The following is a 14129-nucleotide window of genomic DNA, read 5'->3' as shown; positions in this document are numbered from 1 at the left end:
TGTGGAGGCTGAGGTGGTGGTGGAGAAGGAGGAGGCGGACACTGGCGCATGAGCAGCAGTTTGACAGGAGAGGAGGAGAAAGCGGCGTCTCTTGTTCAAGTTGTTGGTGTGGCTGGGCGGGAAGCACATTCACCCAGTGGGCCGTAGAGGACAAGCTCAAGGACTGGCCCACCTTCTGTTCTACATATTTGTGAAGGGTGCAGATGCCATGACTTGGAAAGGGAGGGACTGCAGTACAACTTGGACAAGAGCACCGTCAGCTTCTGCAACTTAGTTGTCTCTTTGTAATCGCCTCATGCAATGACTGCTGGCGCCATGCGTAGCGAGGAGCAGGAGCATCTGGACTGGGAGATGATGTCAAAGACAAACATCTCCCTTTGGCAGAGGTGCTGGAGCCTTGACCGGCTGAAATGCCATGTGTGCCACTAGGTGCTGCTGCTTCTGTTGCTGCAGCGGCAGGATGGACCTTCACATCTGTTCCACGTTTCTCCCAGGCCATTGGATGGTGACGCTGCATGTGTTGACACAGGGCCATGGTGCCAACGTTAGCTCCCTGGCCACGCTTCACTTTCTGCCTGCAGATTCTTTTTTTTTCATATTTAAATTTATTAAGATTTTTATAACAGTAAAAGAATCAGAAGGGATGGAAAGGGAGGGAAAACCTGTCTGCCTGCAGATTTTACATATACACATGCTTCTCTGGTGTCTTGACAAAAAGCTGCCACACCGCCGAGGTGGTGATTTTACTGCCAACACTCTGCACTGAATGACTACTAATGCTGCTGCCTCACTGAGCCCCTGTGCCACTGCTTACTTGGACCTGCGAAGCAGGGTTTGTACCCCGCGGCCATTTGGCTCCCATCCTCGCATTGCTGCAACCCTGCTGACTCACGGCCACAGTAGCGACTTGCTGCGTTTATCTACAAAAGAAAACTTGAAATTTGGGGTATACAGAAGCACAAGAATTGACACCCAAGAAAAGGAGCAGAAATTACTACAGAAAATATGTGGATTTTACAAAGAATTCTTCCTATTCACTTTAACAACAAAAAAAAAGAACTGCTATTTGTGGTATACAGATCCCCCAAAACGGACACCCTGGGATACGAGCAGACATCGCTACAGAACAGTTCAGTACAAGCAGCTGGACGCTACAGACAGCACATGCAGTGTGAGGTGCCGAGATTTGAAAATGGCTGCCTGTTTTTATAGGGCTGTGACATCACATAAGCCTGCCGGTCGCTGATTGGCTTACAGGTCTGCACATGTGATCGAGGGTGTTCATTTCTTTTTCCCAGAGTTCTCTGCCCCATGTAACACATTGGGGCACATTTACTAAATGTCCGAATCGCGGTTTTACGGCTGGTTTCCTGAATTTTTCCGATTTACGCTGAATTGCCCATGGATTTTGGCGCACGCGATCGGATTGGGGTGCATCAGCGCCGGCAATGAATTGCTGTTAAGCTGATCCCTCTTTATAACATTCTGGAGAATATGCAAATTACCATTATAAAACCTGATGCAGAAGACTTTACAAAAATTTACATTTGTATCATTCTCAAAACTTTTGGCCATGACTGTACCTCTATCAATTTGGGGGGAAAGTCCTTTGTCCACAGACACAGACTGTAGCTGGAGCATCTGTAGCTGGTGTTCATGCTCCAGTTTCCAATCTGCAGCCTCTGCTTGCGGAGGCTTTTCTGCAGGCACTATGTGGATCTCATACGCAGCATGGTTCCCCACCTGTAAACTGGTCAAGGCAGCTTGCAAGATGCCTGCTAAGCCCATCAGACCATGAGGGTGGGCAGGTAGTCGGTGGTCCAATGTGGGACTGATCGCTGGCTCCTTGAGGACTTTGGGCAATGCTCTGCCTGGAAAAAAAGCACCTCCCACCTGCTCCTGGTCCACTTGCTGTACTGCATCATCCTCAGTATTGTCCATATTACTGGCCAAAAGGTCGTCAATATTAAGGAACAAGGACAAGGTTGGTAAGAAAATGGGTTCACACAATAAGGGTGCTGGAAAAAGTATACCATGAACAAGAAGTCACTAGCAAGTTAGATGTGCTAGGCACAAGGTGCAAGAAGAAGGATGTCAGGAGGATGGTGTTAGAAGAAGGACACCAGGAGCAGGGGGCAAGTAGAAGGGTACTGGGAGGGGGTTTCAAGAGCAAGGAGCCAGGAGCAGGGCACTAAGAGAAGGGTAGTGGGAGAAGGATGCCAGGATCAGGGTGCTAGCAGAAGGATGCCAGGGCAGGTGGCTTGGAGCAGGGTTATAGAAGAAACGTGTTAATTGCAAGGAGCCAGAAGGAGGGTTCTAGGAGCAAGGTGCTATGAGAAGAGAGCCAAGAGCAGTGTGCCAGGAGATGGGTTCTGGGAGCATTGAGCCAAAAAAGGGTACTTAGGGAAAAGAGCTAGGAACTAGAAGTGACCTGAGGATGCACATCAGAGACAGCGACCCAGAATTATTAAAGCCCCTGCGACAGTTTTATGTCTGTCTTTGCACGTTCTTTTTAATGCAAATTACTTGCACGTGTATTTAAGAAGTGTTAGCACCACATATGTTTTGCGGCTGCACTATACCCGACACAATTTTCTGCACTAAAAGGGGCGTTGCGTTGCACAGTCGGACTGTGCGACACATTGATCATGCAGCGTCCGACAGAATTGTGTTGCACGCCCCACAATTTCTGAATCTGGCACACCCTACACAGGCTAAGTACACCTACGGCGGATTGTCTTGTTTTTGATAAATGTGAGCCAGCATGTAGCTTCTGTCAGGAGTTGGGTCCTCTGTTCCTCTGATAACTACTGTAGTAACACTGGATTTTATGCAGCCAACAGTGGTGGAATTACCGATAAGGCAACCCATGAAATAGCTTTGAATTAGAGGGGCCCCACAAAGTGTCGAGATGCAGGTGAAAAGAGGAAAGGCTTTATGCTAACATCAGTGCTGTAAACCATGAGTAGGTGGGCATGGACACAATACAGGTTAAAGCTATGGTAGACTCCAGCCCACAATGGCAGGAGCTGCTTAGCTTTATATCCTCTTTCTATTAGAGAAGGAGAGACGGGTGGCGGCCCCATCAGACAGTCCGGAGAGAATGCGAGGAGGAGGGGGGTCTGACAGCATCTTGAACTCCAGCAGACTCTCTGTACTGAGATCTCAGAGCATCTCCAGCTTTCTCCTCATGCTGGCTGTAGTCTGAGCTCTCTCTGCGCTCCACAATGGAAGAGGACTTCTTTGATTCAGAGATAACTCAAGGTAAATTCAACTCCAGCTCTGAATGTAAAGTCAACAAGACCTTCTCCTTCCATTACTTGTCCTCTGTCTATCTTCTTGTCTTCCTCCTTGGACTCTTGGGCAATGGCTTTGGTCTGTGGAATCTTTGCATGCACTGGAAGAAGTGGACGTCATTGAATGTTTTTGTGCTGAATCTTGGGGTCGCTGACCTTCTCTATGTGGGAACTTTGCCTTTTTTTGTGTCCTATTACCTAAGTGAAGGTGTTTGGATGTTTGGCTATAAGTTCTGCCGTCTGGCTCGCCTCCTGTTCCACATTAACATGTATGCCAGCATAGGCTTTCTGACCTGCATCAGTGTGCAGCGCTACCTGGGCATAGTGCATCCCATGAGGATGATGGGCAGTTTCCAGGACCTGCGCCCTTCAGTCTACATCAGTCTTCTAGTGTGGATCTTGGTGGCTATTCAAATCTTACCTAACCTCTTTTACACCAATGCTATGAGGAATGACACTTACTGCCATGACTCCACCATCAATGAGCACCTGGAGTCCTACACTCCGTACACCTTGATGATCACCATCACTGGCTTCTTCATTCCGTTCCTCATCATCATGACTTGCTACATCCGGGTCCTTACTGTGCTTACACGGAACAAGAATGTGGATAAGTGCCTCAAAAGCAGAAGCATCAAACAGGTCATCATTATCCTCACGCTGTTTGCTGTCTGCTTCTTTCCATATTATATATTCCGCAACCTCAATTTAGTTGCCAGAGTCTGGCAGCTGCGGGGAACTTGCACTCAAAGCCTAAAAAATGTCTATGTATCCTACCAGGTGACCCGTGGACTGGCCGCCACCAACAGTGCCATTAACCCTCTGCTTTATTTAGTCACCAATGAAAATTGTGTCTCCAAGTTTCAGAAGATGCAAAGGAGAATATGGTCAACTTTGGTCTACATGGCTAGAAACCATTCCCTCCCAAACATCAATGTCATGGCAATGAACGTGAAGGAGGAAGAGATGTCTGCAGAACTGTGATGACACCAGTGTGAAGCTTCATCCAGGGACTTAGCTGCAGATACAACATATAGGATTATTATATGACACTTAATTAATGGTCAACATATCACATGGACATTATGAGGGTTATTTATCATTGTTTTTCCTGTTTTTTGGCATAAAAAAGTCTCAAATAAGTTGCCATGAGGTTTTTAGGGACCTTTCCCTACTATAAAGTCTCACAGGACTATTTCCATTAATCTGGTGTAGACATATAACTACAGCTTGTGCAACGTTGTGCAAAGCCAGATTAATGACAAAAAGTTCCATGAAAAATCTAATATTTACTCCTGTCCGCTGCTGGTCTATGTGCTGGGTCTTTTTATGCATTTTGAGTTTTTTTTGGCACTTTTTGGAAAAAAAATCCCAGACAGAAAGTAGATCATAAGAACATGTATTAAAGGGCCAAAGCCACTCTAATGTATCTGATGGGCAGCGGAGCTGCAAAAATAGACATAGAACTGTCCCAAGGAGCCTAATGATAAATAAAGCCTATGGTTCCACATATCAATCTTATGGAGACAAAATAGAAGGGTTTACATACCATCCGAACACAATTGTGGGGTCAAAATATCACATGGATAGGGTGGAGGGTTCTACATATAATATATACACAATGGAGGGTGTATATATAATGTTTGAATGAATGAATATGTTGGAATGGTCCACATGATTGAGGAGTCCGTATATCAAATTGATGGGATGTAGGGGTCAGCATATCAGATGGACACAATGGAGAGGTATATATTCCATATGGACACAATGGTGGGGTCCACATATGGCATGGACAGGATGAAAGGATCCATACATGTCATGGAAACCATAGAGGGGCCACATATCACATTAACATGATGTCGGGACCCACAAATAACATGAATACAATGAAGGAGTCCATAGACCACATTCACAGGATGGAGGGATCCACATATTACATGACCATGATTGAGAGGTTTACACAATGTAAAAGTCCATACATCAACTTTACAAAGTGGAGGCGTCAACATATAACATGGACACAATCCCGGAGATTTTAGGCTACTTGTAGCAGATCTTTAGACACCAGGACTTTGCTGACTGCGCCTTATGTCAGAGTTCTGTATATTCCTGATGTGTTACACTATTATTCCCGAGTGTACACTCCATGCACACTTACCCTACACACTTCATGCTACACACAATACTCAGCATGTGTAAAAATACACATTGGGACAGATTTATCAAGCTGTCAAAGAGTAACAATGTTCTTAGTTGCCTATGGCACCTTGCCCCGCACCTTGATGTAGAGTTACGTCAGAAGCTGAGCCGGTGCGATCACCGCGAGATCCCAGCAGTACGCGGTAGCCGGGATCCCGCAGCAACAGCCGGCATTGTGATCCCACAGGTTTAAACCTATAGACGCCACAGTCATAGCGACCCCGGCGTCTATAGTGCATTGCTGCAACGATTGGCACCCTATGTGCAGGGCACGGGGGTGCCGATCGCTGCCATGGAAACCCTGAGGTCTGATAAGGACCTCAGGGCTGCCTATAGTAGCATTGTGCTGAATGCAGGATCTAACAATGCAGCTGTCAGCCTATGCAGAATGCAGTTTATTACAATGAACAAATGATCCCTTGTTCATGTCCCACGCTCTGACCAAATAAAACTGTAAAAAAAAGTTTAAAAAAAAGTCCCATCCCATATAAAAATCCAATACAGAATTAAAAAAGTGAAAATCACCAAAAAAAACACAACATAATTGGTATGACAACGTCCGTAACAGCCCATACAATGAAATAAAATTGTCACTGAACCCGTAGGTGAACGCCGTAAAAAGAAAACCACAAAAAAGCCTCACAAAAATTATGAAATTTTCACATCTGACCTCATAAAAACAGCATAAAAAGTATTCAAAAAGTAACATTTACCCCAAAATGACACCAAGTAAAAGTGCAGCCCATTGTTTTATGGTGATGCAAAAACAAGCAAATTTCTCTCAAAATGAGTTCTATATTCTGCAAAACAAGTTACCATAAAAAAGCCATAAATGGGGTCTCTCCATGGTCGGACTGGCCCGGGGGGGGGGGGGGCGGGGTTAGGGTGGGCCCCAGTCCCAGACGTCCGAAGTTATTGCAGGGGCCAATGACGCCCCTGCCAATGATACTACTAGAAATATAAGGTGCCTATTCGCGATTCGCACGGCACTGTAGAGACAGACGGCCCCAGCATTACCATCTGGACATGTCTGGAGCCGCGCTCCTATGATGCAGCTGCGGTCAGCAACACGACTCCGGATGTGTGGCGCATAATGACGTCATTACGCGCCGCACATCTGCGCTCTTCATCCCGGATCCCGTTATTATTTTTTTTATTTTTTTTTCACCTACAGGTGCAATGTGGAGGCCCAGGGGGCAGTAAAAATAATGGAGGGCGAGGGTGCACTTTATATATACAGGCAAGGGCCCCCCAGAGGGGGTGTATCCTGTACCGGCTACGTACAGGATAGGTTCTCTAGGTTTGTACTTAAGTTGAGTTTGTATGTAAGTCGGAACTGTATATTTTATAATTGTAATCCCAGCCAGAATTTTTTTGGTCTTTGTGACAATTAGATTTTAAAAATGTTGGATTGTCATCAGAAACAGGATTAACAAAAAATATTAATAACAGACGCCTGTGATAACTGTTATAGCTGTTTATTGCAGCCTAAGGTTAAGTACAGTAATTTAAGAATATCCAGAGGTCCATTTGTAACTAGGGGTCGTCTGTAAGTCGGGTGTTAGTAAGTAGGGGACCATCTGTACATGAAATAGAAGGGGAAACAGATGAGACATATATATATATGTATATATATTAATAAGCAAGGGGCCCCCAGAGGGGGTTTATATGAAATGGAAGATGATATATACAAGCAAGGGGCCCCCCAGAGAGAGTTTACATGAAAGAGGAGGTTTAATTATATCAAACCCTTCCATTTCATGTAAACTCTCTCTGGGGGGCCCCTTGCTTATATACAGGTGGTCCCCTACTTAAGAACACCTGACTTACAGACCACCCCTAGTTACAAATGGACCTCTGGATGTTGCTAATTTACTGTACTTATGCCTTAGGCTACGATAAACTGCTATTACAAGATGTCAGCAATTAATCTTTTTTGTTAATTCTGGTTCGTGTGGCAATAAAAATTTGTCTAGGGTTACAATTATAAAATATACAGTTCTTACTTACATACAAATTCAACTTACGAACAAACCTACAGAACCTATCCTGTATGTTACCTGGGAACTGCCTGTATATATATACATTTGGGGGGCGTGGCCTAGCTATGGTGGCGCACAGACATATCCTGCCCTAGCTCCCGCTCTGACCCCCAATCTAGGCTGTTTAACAAGACCATCCAACTCCATCCAACATCCTAGATGGGTCCCAAAAAGAAGGTAGACCCTAAGGCACCCAGCGCTCCCCCAACCAGGACGGCGGCGAGAGGTATCGGGAAGTACCTTACTCCGGCAGCGGCTCCTGCATCCCAGCCACGAGGCGCCAACATGGCGAAGGGTCCAGATGTGGCGCGCACCTCCTGCTCGCTCTCCGTGCTGGACGCGGGAGCGGGCGGTGAGGGAGTCCCCGTCTCACCTGGCAGCGTCAAGCCGAATTCGGGCGCAACCCCGCTCCTGCGCGGGACCCCGAAGTCGACCGGAGACCCGCGGCGCACAGTCAAGATGGCGGCGCCCAGCACCACCGCTGCCGAGATGCCCCTGAGAGCGGATGTGCGGGGTTAGGGTTAGGGAGGTCACTGGAGCGGCCCGCTGGAGCAGCCCGCTTTACAGGTGAGCGGCAGTTCCCAGAGCTGGGGAACACATCCACAGGGATTCCCACAGAGGTAGCAGCGCTCACTAAGGGAAAGGCTGCACACAGTAGAGGGACAGTACAGGAGGACTTGGCAGCACGCCCAGCTAGGCCGCAGGGAGTCTCAGCACCTGAGGACGCAGATTATGCCCCAAAGTGCAGCCCATGTGCCCAGCACCTTTCTGGGACCCCACATGATGCGGTGAGCACATCATTTATCCAGGCACAGTCACCCTCCTCTACATGGGCGCATTCCGCCGGCCCCTCCCAGGCATCTCTGGGACCGCACGGGCCTCCACAATCTAGAAGCCCATATGAGGCCCCTCACTCCCCGGTCTTGTGGCCTTCGCAAGGGGAAGAATGGCCTTCTACACCTGCAGGGGGTTCTCCAGCAGACATTCCCCCATCCTCCTCCATACCGGTACATACCCAGCAGGGCCCAGATGATCTAGGCCCCAGGATGTCTCCCTGCTCTGACGGCTCTCTTTCGCCTCCCCAACTGCACCCTATGATGTTGTCACAAGAAATTGGCGCCTTAGCCGAGTTGCGAGCTCTACGTACACACCTCCGCTCAATTCCCACTAGGGAAGATATGGAAAGTTACGTAGCCAGACTGGAGCAGGCATATACTACGGAGCTAAATGCAGTGCATGAAGATGTTCAGAGAGTAGCCACTAGGGTCACCAATGTGGAGGACACCCAGGCCACCCTAAGTGAACGAGTAGACAACCAGGACTCTATCTTAGCTGCACATGCCTTCCAACTCCAGTTCCTAGCTGATCAATTGGACGATACCGAAAATAGGGGTCGTCGGAATAATATTCGAGTGAGAGGGCTGCCTGAAACAGTTGAAGTTGCTCAACTGCACACTACTCTACAGCAAATCTTCAACTCCCCATTGGAGGTCCCAGAAGACACTCCCCTGGAGTTGGATAGAGCACACCGCTCCCTACAAGCCAAACCTGCCGCCCGAGATCCCCCTAGGGACGTCTTCTGCAGAGTGCACAAATACCAACTCAAAGATGCTATCATGTCCAAAGCAAGGGAGGCAGGAGAAATTAGGTTCCAAGGTGTAGCCCTACAGTTGCTTCCGGATCTCTCCCGCCTCACGCTTCTCAAGCGCAAGGCGCTCAAGCCATTCCTAGGAGAACTACGACAAAGGAATATACCCTACATGTGGGGGTTTCCATTTTGCCTACACATCCGCCACGCGGATAAAAGATACACCTTGCACCATCCGATGGATGTCCCGGGGCTCTCTGCTGCACTGGGATTCCCAGCCCCACCTATAAATGACTGGCCGAGACTCCCGGTCCCTGGAGGAATGAGAGGAGGGGGTCCCCCTCTTCCAATACCGGCTAGACCTCCAAGGCGCAGAGGTCGTGGGGTCCGAGGGGGTGGGGCGCGTCCAGCGTCTCCACGACAGCCGAGAGACCCACGCCCCTGAGTGGTCTGATCTTTTGACCCGCCGCGACTGGTCTCACATATTGCAAATATGAATGTGGTCCTTCTCCATTGAGTGCTAGCTTCAGATAAGTGGCTATGACAAACAAATCTTTGATTGTATTTCCCATGTTCTGATTTGATGGGTAGAGTTATGTCAGTCCTAGCCGAGCTTGCCTAGTTCTTTGTGTTTTATCTGACTTATATACCCTGCATTAGGAGGGATCATATACATCTATATTAGTGCTGGATGGTTCTCATTTCACACTGTTTCTTTATATGTTAATATACAGCCTATAGGGGGTCCATGCTGTTTGCTTCTCCGCTTTAGCTAGCTACCTCCCCCCCTGGGGTAACGTGTACAACGGGTTTGTCCGCGTATATATATTAGCTATACCCCTCCAAAAATTGGTTTGGTAAACCAGTTTACTGTGTTATTAGTTCTATTTTTCTTTGTATTGTTTATATCTATAGTAGTTTTTTTTTTGTCAGGACTGCAACTGCCCTGTCTTGTCAATTGCTCCCACTACGTATATTATTGTTTGTGTGCGTCAATTCCCCCTGTGTGCTTACCTATTGTTCCTTCCCCTAACCCCCTGCCCCCACCCAGCTCAAGGACCACATACGACAGGGTTCCGTCTCCCACATATGGCGACGGTGAAGCTTGGGTCGCTGAATGCACGGGGGCTAAATGTCCCACAGAAACGATTCCAGATTCTCTATGGCATGCATAGACAGGGCGTCAGGGTCCTATTCCTACAAGAGACACATTTCAAAACAGGACACTTCCCAGAGATCAGAGACCGATATTTTAACACCTGGTTCCACAGCTCCAATCCCGACTCACGCTCTAGGGGCGTGTCGATTGCGATCCATCGTACTCTCCCACATGTTGTCCAGGCAGATACGCATTTATCAAACTACAAATTTTGATCAAATTTTTACATTTACCTGCCTACATTTACCTATACCTGCCTAATCGCACCCCTGTCACAGTCGGTAGGAAGATATTACATGAGTTAGCGGTGTTCTCGGAGGGGGTACTAGTGCTTGGAGGAAACTTTAACTTCCCTCTAGATGTCCAATTAGATATCTCTTCGGGAAAGAGCCATACCCCTCTACGACAGTTGGGTTCCTTTAAAAAAAAATTGCATAATCTTCAATTGATTGACATCTGGCGGATCCTGCACCCTAAAGATAAGGATTATACCTATTATTCCCCAGCGCATGATTCGTACAGCCGCATAGACTTCTTCCTCATCCAACATCGGGCCCTCTCGTGGGAGCCAACGGCCTCTATAGGCAATATTGTTTTGTCGGATCATGCGCCAATCTACATGTCGGTCACCATCCCCACAATTGCCAAGAGACCTTGGTCCTGGCGCCTGAATGATCACTTACTAAAAGATGCGCTATGTGTACAGGATATAAAAAACACCATTTAATCATGCGTGCTCTCCCAGGAGCTTCGCCCCGAAGTCCTCCCAATGAAGTGGGAAGCACTTAAATGCGAACTTAGAAGCCGCATTACAGTACACGGAGTCAGATTAAAGAGGGAGAACTCCGCCAAACTCACCTCATTATTGCAACAATTACACCAACTGGAATCCAGACATAAGTCGGACCAGAGCCCTGAGGTCTTAGCAGATCTGATACTTACTAGAGACGAGATTAGGGCTCTACTAGACAGGAAGTCCCTGGCACAGAGAATGCAGTTTAAAAGCCATCTATACGAACATTCTAATAAGTGCGGACGCTCACTTGCGCGGTTCATACACACTAGATCCGGATTGACACATATCCCCCGCATCAAAACAGCAGGGGGCGAGATTAAACACAACCCAGTAGATATTAGTGCGGCATTCGGCGAATACTACTCCCGGCTATATAAAGGGACAGTTAGCTGATCTAGACCCAGCCTCCTCGCTAGACAAAATAGAGACATATATAAGAGACACTGCTTTGCCCCCTGTTGAGGAAGAGGCAATCGGAGCTTTGGAATCAGACTTTAGTGCTGACGAAATTCTCTCTGCCATTAAGAATACACCTTCTGGGAAATGCCCCAGACCTAACGGTTTCTCTCCGGTCTTCTATAAGATGTTTAAAGAGGCTCTTACTCCATTCTTAACAAAGTTTTTCAACGCCGTCTCTCGTGACATCGCCTTCCATCCGCAGTCTTTGGAGGCCAACATCAGTGTCCTTCTGAAACCAGGCAAAGACCCTCTCTCAACGGCCAGTTATAGGCCTATTTCTCTCTTAAACGTGGACCTGATATGGTATATCTTTAAAACCATAATAAAATGATTGAAATATATTTGGTGCTGCTTGTGAATCCACCTGTTTCCTGGCGCTTCTAATTTTCCGACACATTTTCTAGCACTTTTTGTGGCGCAAAAATAGTCCAGCCAAAGCTGATCTAGGGAGCTCTAAGCCTTTCAGTGCCTGCGACATTTCATGAATCCCTTGCGCCACAAAGTTACGTCCCATTGAAAAATATAGCATGGTTCTAGCGCCACCCTGCGCCAAAAACAATAAATTCCCCTCACAGAGATAGTTTTGGAACAGCATAACAGTAACATCAACCTATTCGCTCATAACAATCACACTAGAACTAGTAGCTACGGACAACAAAGACAGATGTTATGAAATTAAGTCCGATTATTGAATGCTGCCCAATTTGCAATGAATGATATGATAGAATTAGGCGTTCTTCTCCGCAGGATACCATGGAGTTTCTTGTAGACATGGCACCACACATGGAAATGCACGGAGATTCCAATACCAGTTACAAGCCATGGTCAGCTGTTTTGTCTTTCAGCCCCCAGACAACCCCTTTAACTTTTCTGTCCTTTTGCTGTACTGCAGAGGTCAAGACACTTGTGTATATAAAATGCGCTGTAATCCACACGTCCATATGCGGAGGCCTAGAGATAAACATGTAGTGGGCCACCAGAGCCCTTGGCACCCCAGTCCCACCCTGGGTATCGCCGAAATCGTGATGACACATAGAATAAAGATAACACATTATTTTAATTAAACGGTGAACTTCAGGGAAAAAGATGCTAAAAACCATAAACAAGAATTAATGATTTTTTTAACCACCTCCAAGATAAACCGCAGGGAGAAGAAGCGAGAGGTGAGGATATTTTTCTGTTGTTCAAGGGAAGTCAATGTGGACCTTTATGTAAAGGGAGGGACCCTGCTGGGAACATTTCATTAAAGGGGGACCCTGCTGGGAACATTTCATCAAAAGGGGCTGTGCTGTAACTATTTCATTAAAGGGGGGCTCTGCAAGGATCATTTAATTAAAAAAGGGCTCTGTTGTGGCCGTTTCATTAAAGGGGGCCCTGTTGTGGATATTTATGTAAAGTAAGGGGCCCTGCTGTGAACATTTCATTAAAGTCGCCTCTGCTGTAGCCGGTTCATTGTAGGGCGGTTCTGCGGGAAAATTTAATTAAAAGGGGGACCATGCTGTGGCCATGTCATTATAGGGGGGTTCTGCTGTGGACATTTTATTAAAGGGGCCTCTGCTGTAGCCATTTCATTAAAGTAGAGGATACAAGCCATGTGAGGGGGTTATATACAGGAGAGAATACAAGCCATGTCAGGGGAAATATACAGGAGAGGAAACAAGCCATGTGAGGGGGTTATATACAGGAGAGGATACAAGTCATGTGAGGGGTTATATACAGGAGAGGATACAAGCCATGTGAGGGGGTTATATACAGGAGAGAATACAAGCCATGTCAGGGGAAATATACAGGAGAGGATACAAGCCATGTGAGGGGGTTATATACAGGAGAGGATACAAGCCATGTGAGGGGTTATATACAGGAGAGGATACAAGCCATGTGAGGGGTTAAAAACAGGAGAGGATACAAGCCATGTGAGGGGTTATATACAGGAGAGGATACAAGCCATTTGAGGGGTTATATACAGGAGAGGATACAAGCCATGTGAGGGGTTATATACAGGAGAGGATACAAGCCATGTGAGAGTGTATATATAGGAGAGGATACAAGCCATGTAAGGGGTTATATACAGGAGAGGATACAAGCCATGTGAGGGGTTATATACAGGAGAGGATACAAGCCATGTGAGAGTGCATATATAGGAGAGGATACAAGCCATGTAAGGGGTTATATACAGGAGAGGATACAAGCCATGTGAGGTGTTATATACAGGAGAGGATACAAGCCATGTGAGGGGTTATATACAGGAGAGGATAAAAGCCATGTGATGGGGTTATATACAGGAGAGGACAAAAGCCATGTGAGGGGTTATATACAGGAGCGGATACAAGCCATGTGAGGGGGGTTATATACAGGAAAGGATAAAAGCCATGTGAGGGGTTATATACCGGAGAGGACACAAGCCATGTGATGGGGTTATATACAGGAGAGGATACAAGCCATGTGAGGGGTTATATACTGGAGAGTATACAAGCCATGTGAGGGGTTATATACAGGAGATGATACAAGCCATGTGAGGGGTTATATACAGGAGAGGATAGAAGCCATGTGAGGGGGTTATATACAGGAGAGGATACAAGCCATGTGAGGG

The 14129-nt window shown here is 46.9% G+C and overlaps 1 protein-coding gene across 1 annotated transcript; it reads left to right on the top strand.

Moving 5' to 3' along the window:
- The first annotated feature begins 3103 nt into the window (after positions 1–3103).
- Positions 3104–4690, top strand: LOC140108507 (P2Y purinoceptor 1-like). Its single transcript, XM_072131772.1, has one exon. It carries the CDS (start codon positions 3228–3230, stop codon positions 4278–4280), a length of 1053 nt encoding a protein of 350 aa, XP_071987873.1. The 5' UTR covers positions 3104–3227; the 3' UTR covers positions 4281–4690.
- Positions 4691–14129: the final 9439 nt, after the last annotated feature.

This window comes from Engystomops pustulosus, unplaced genomic scaffold, assembly GCF_040894005.1.
Source record: "Engystomops pustulosus unplaced genomic scaffold, aEngPut4.maternal MAT_SCAFFOLD_141, whole genome shotgun sequence".
Classification (NCBI taxonomy): Eukaryota; Metazoa; Chordata; class Amphibia; order Anura; family Leptodactylidae; genus Engystomops; species Engystomops pustulosus.
Note: the sequence above shows the minus strand (reverse complement) of the source record. Positions and strands in the feature narration are given on the sequence as shown.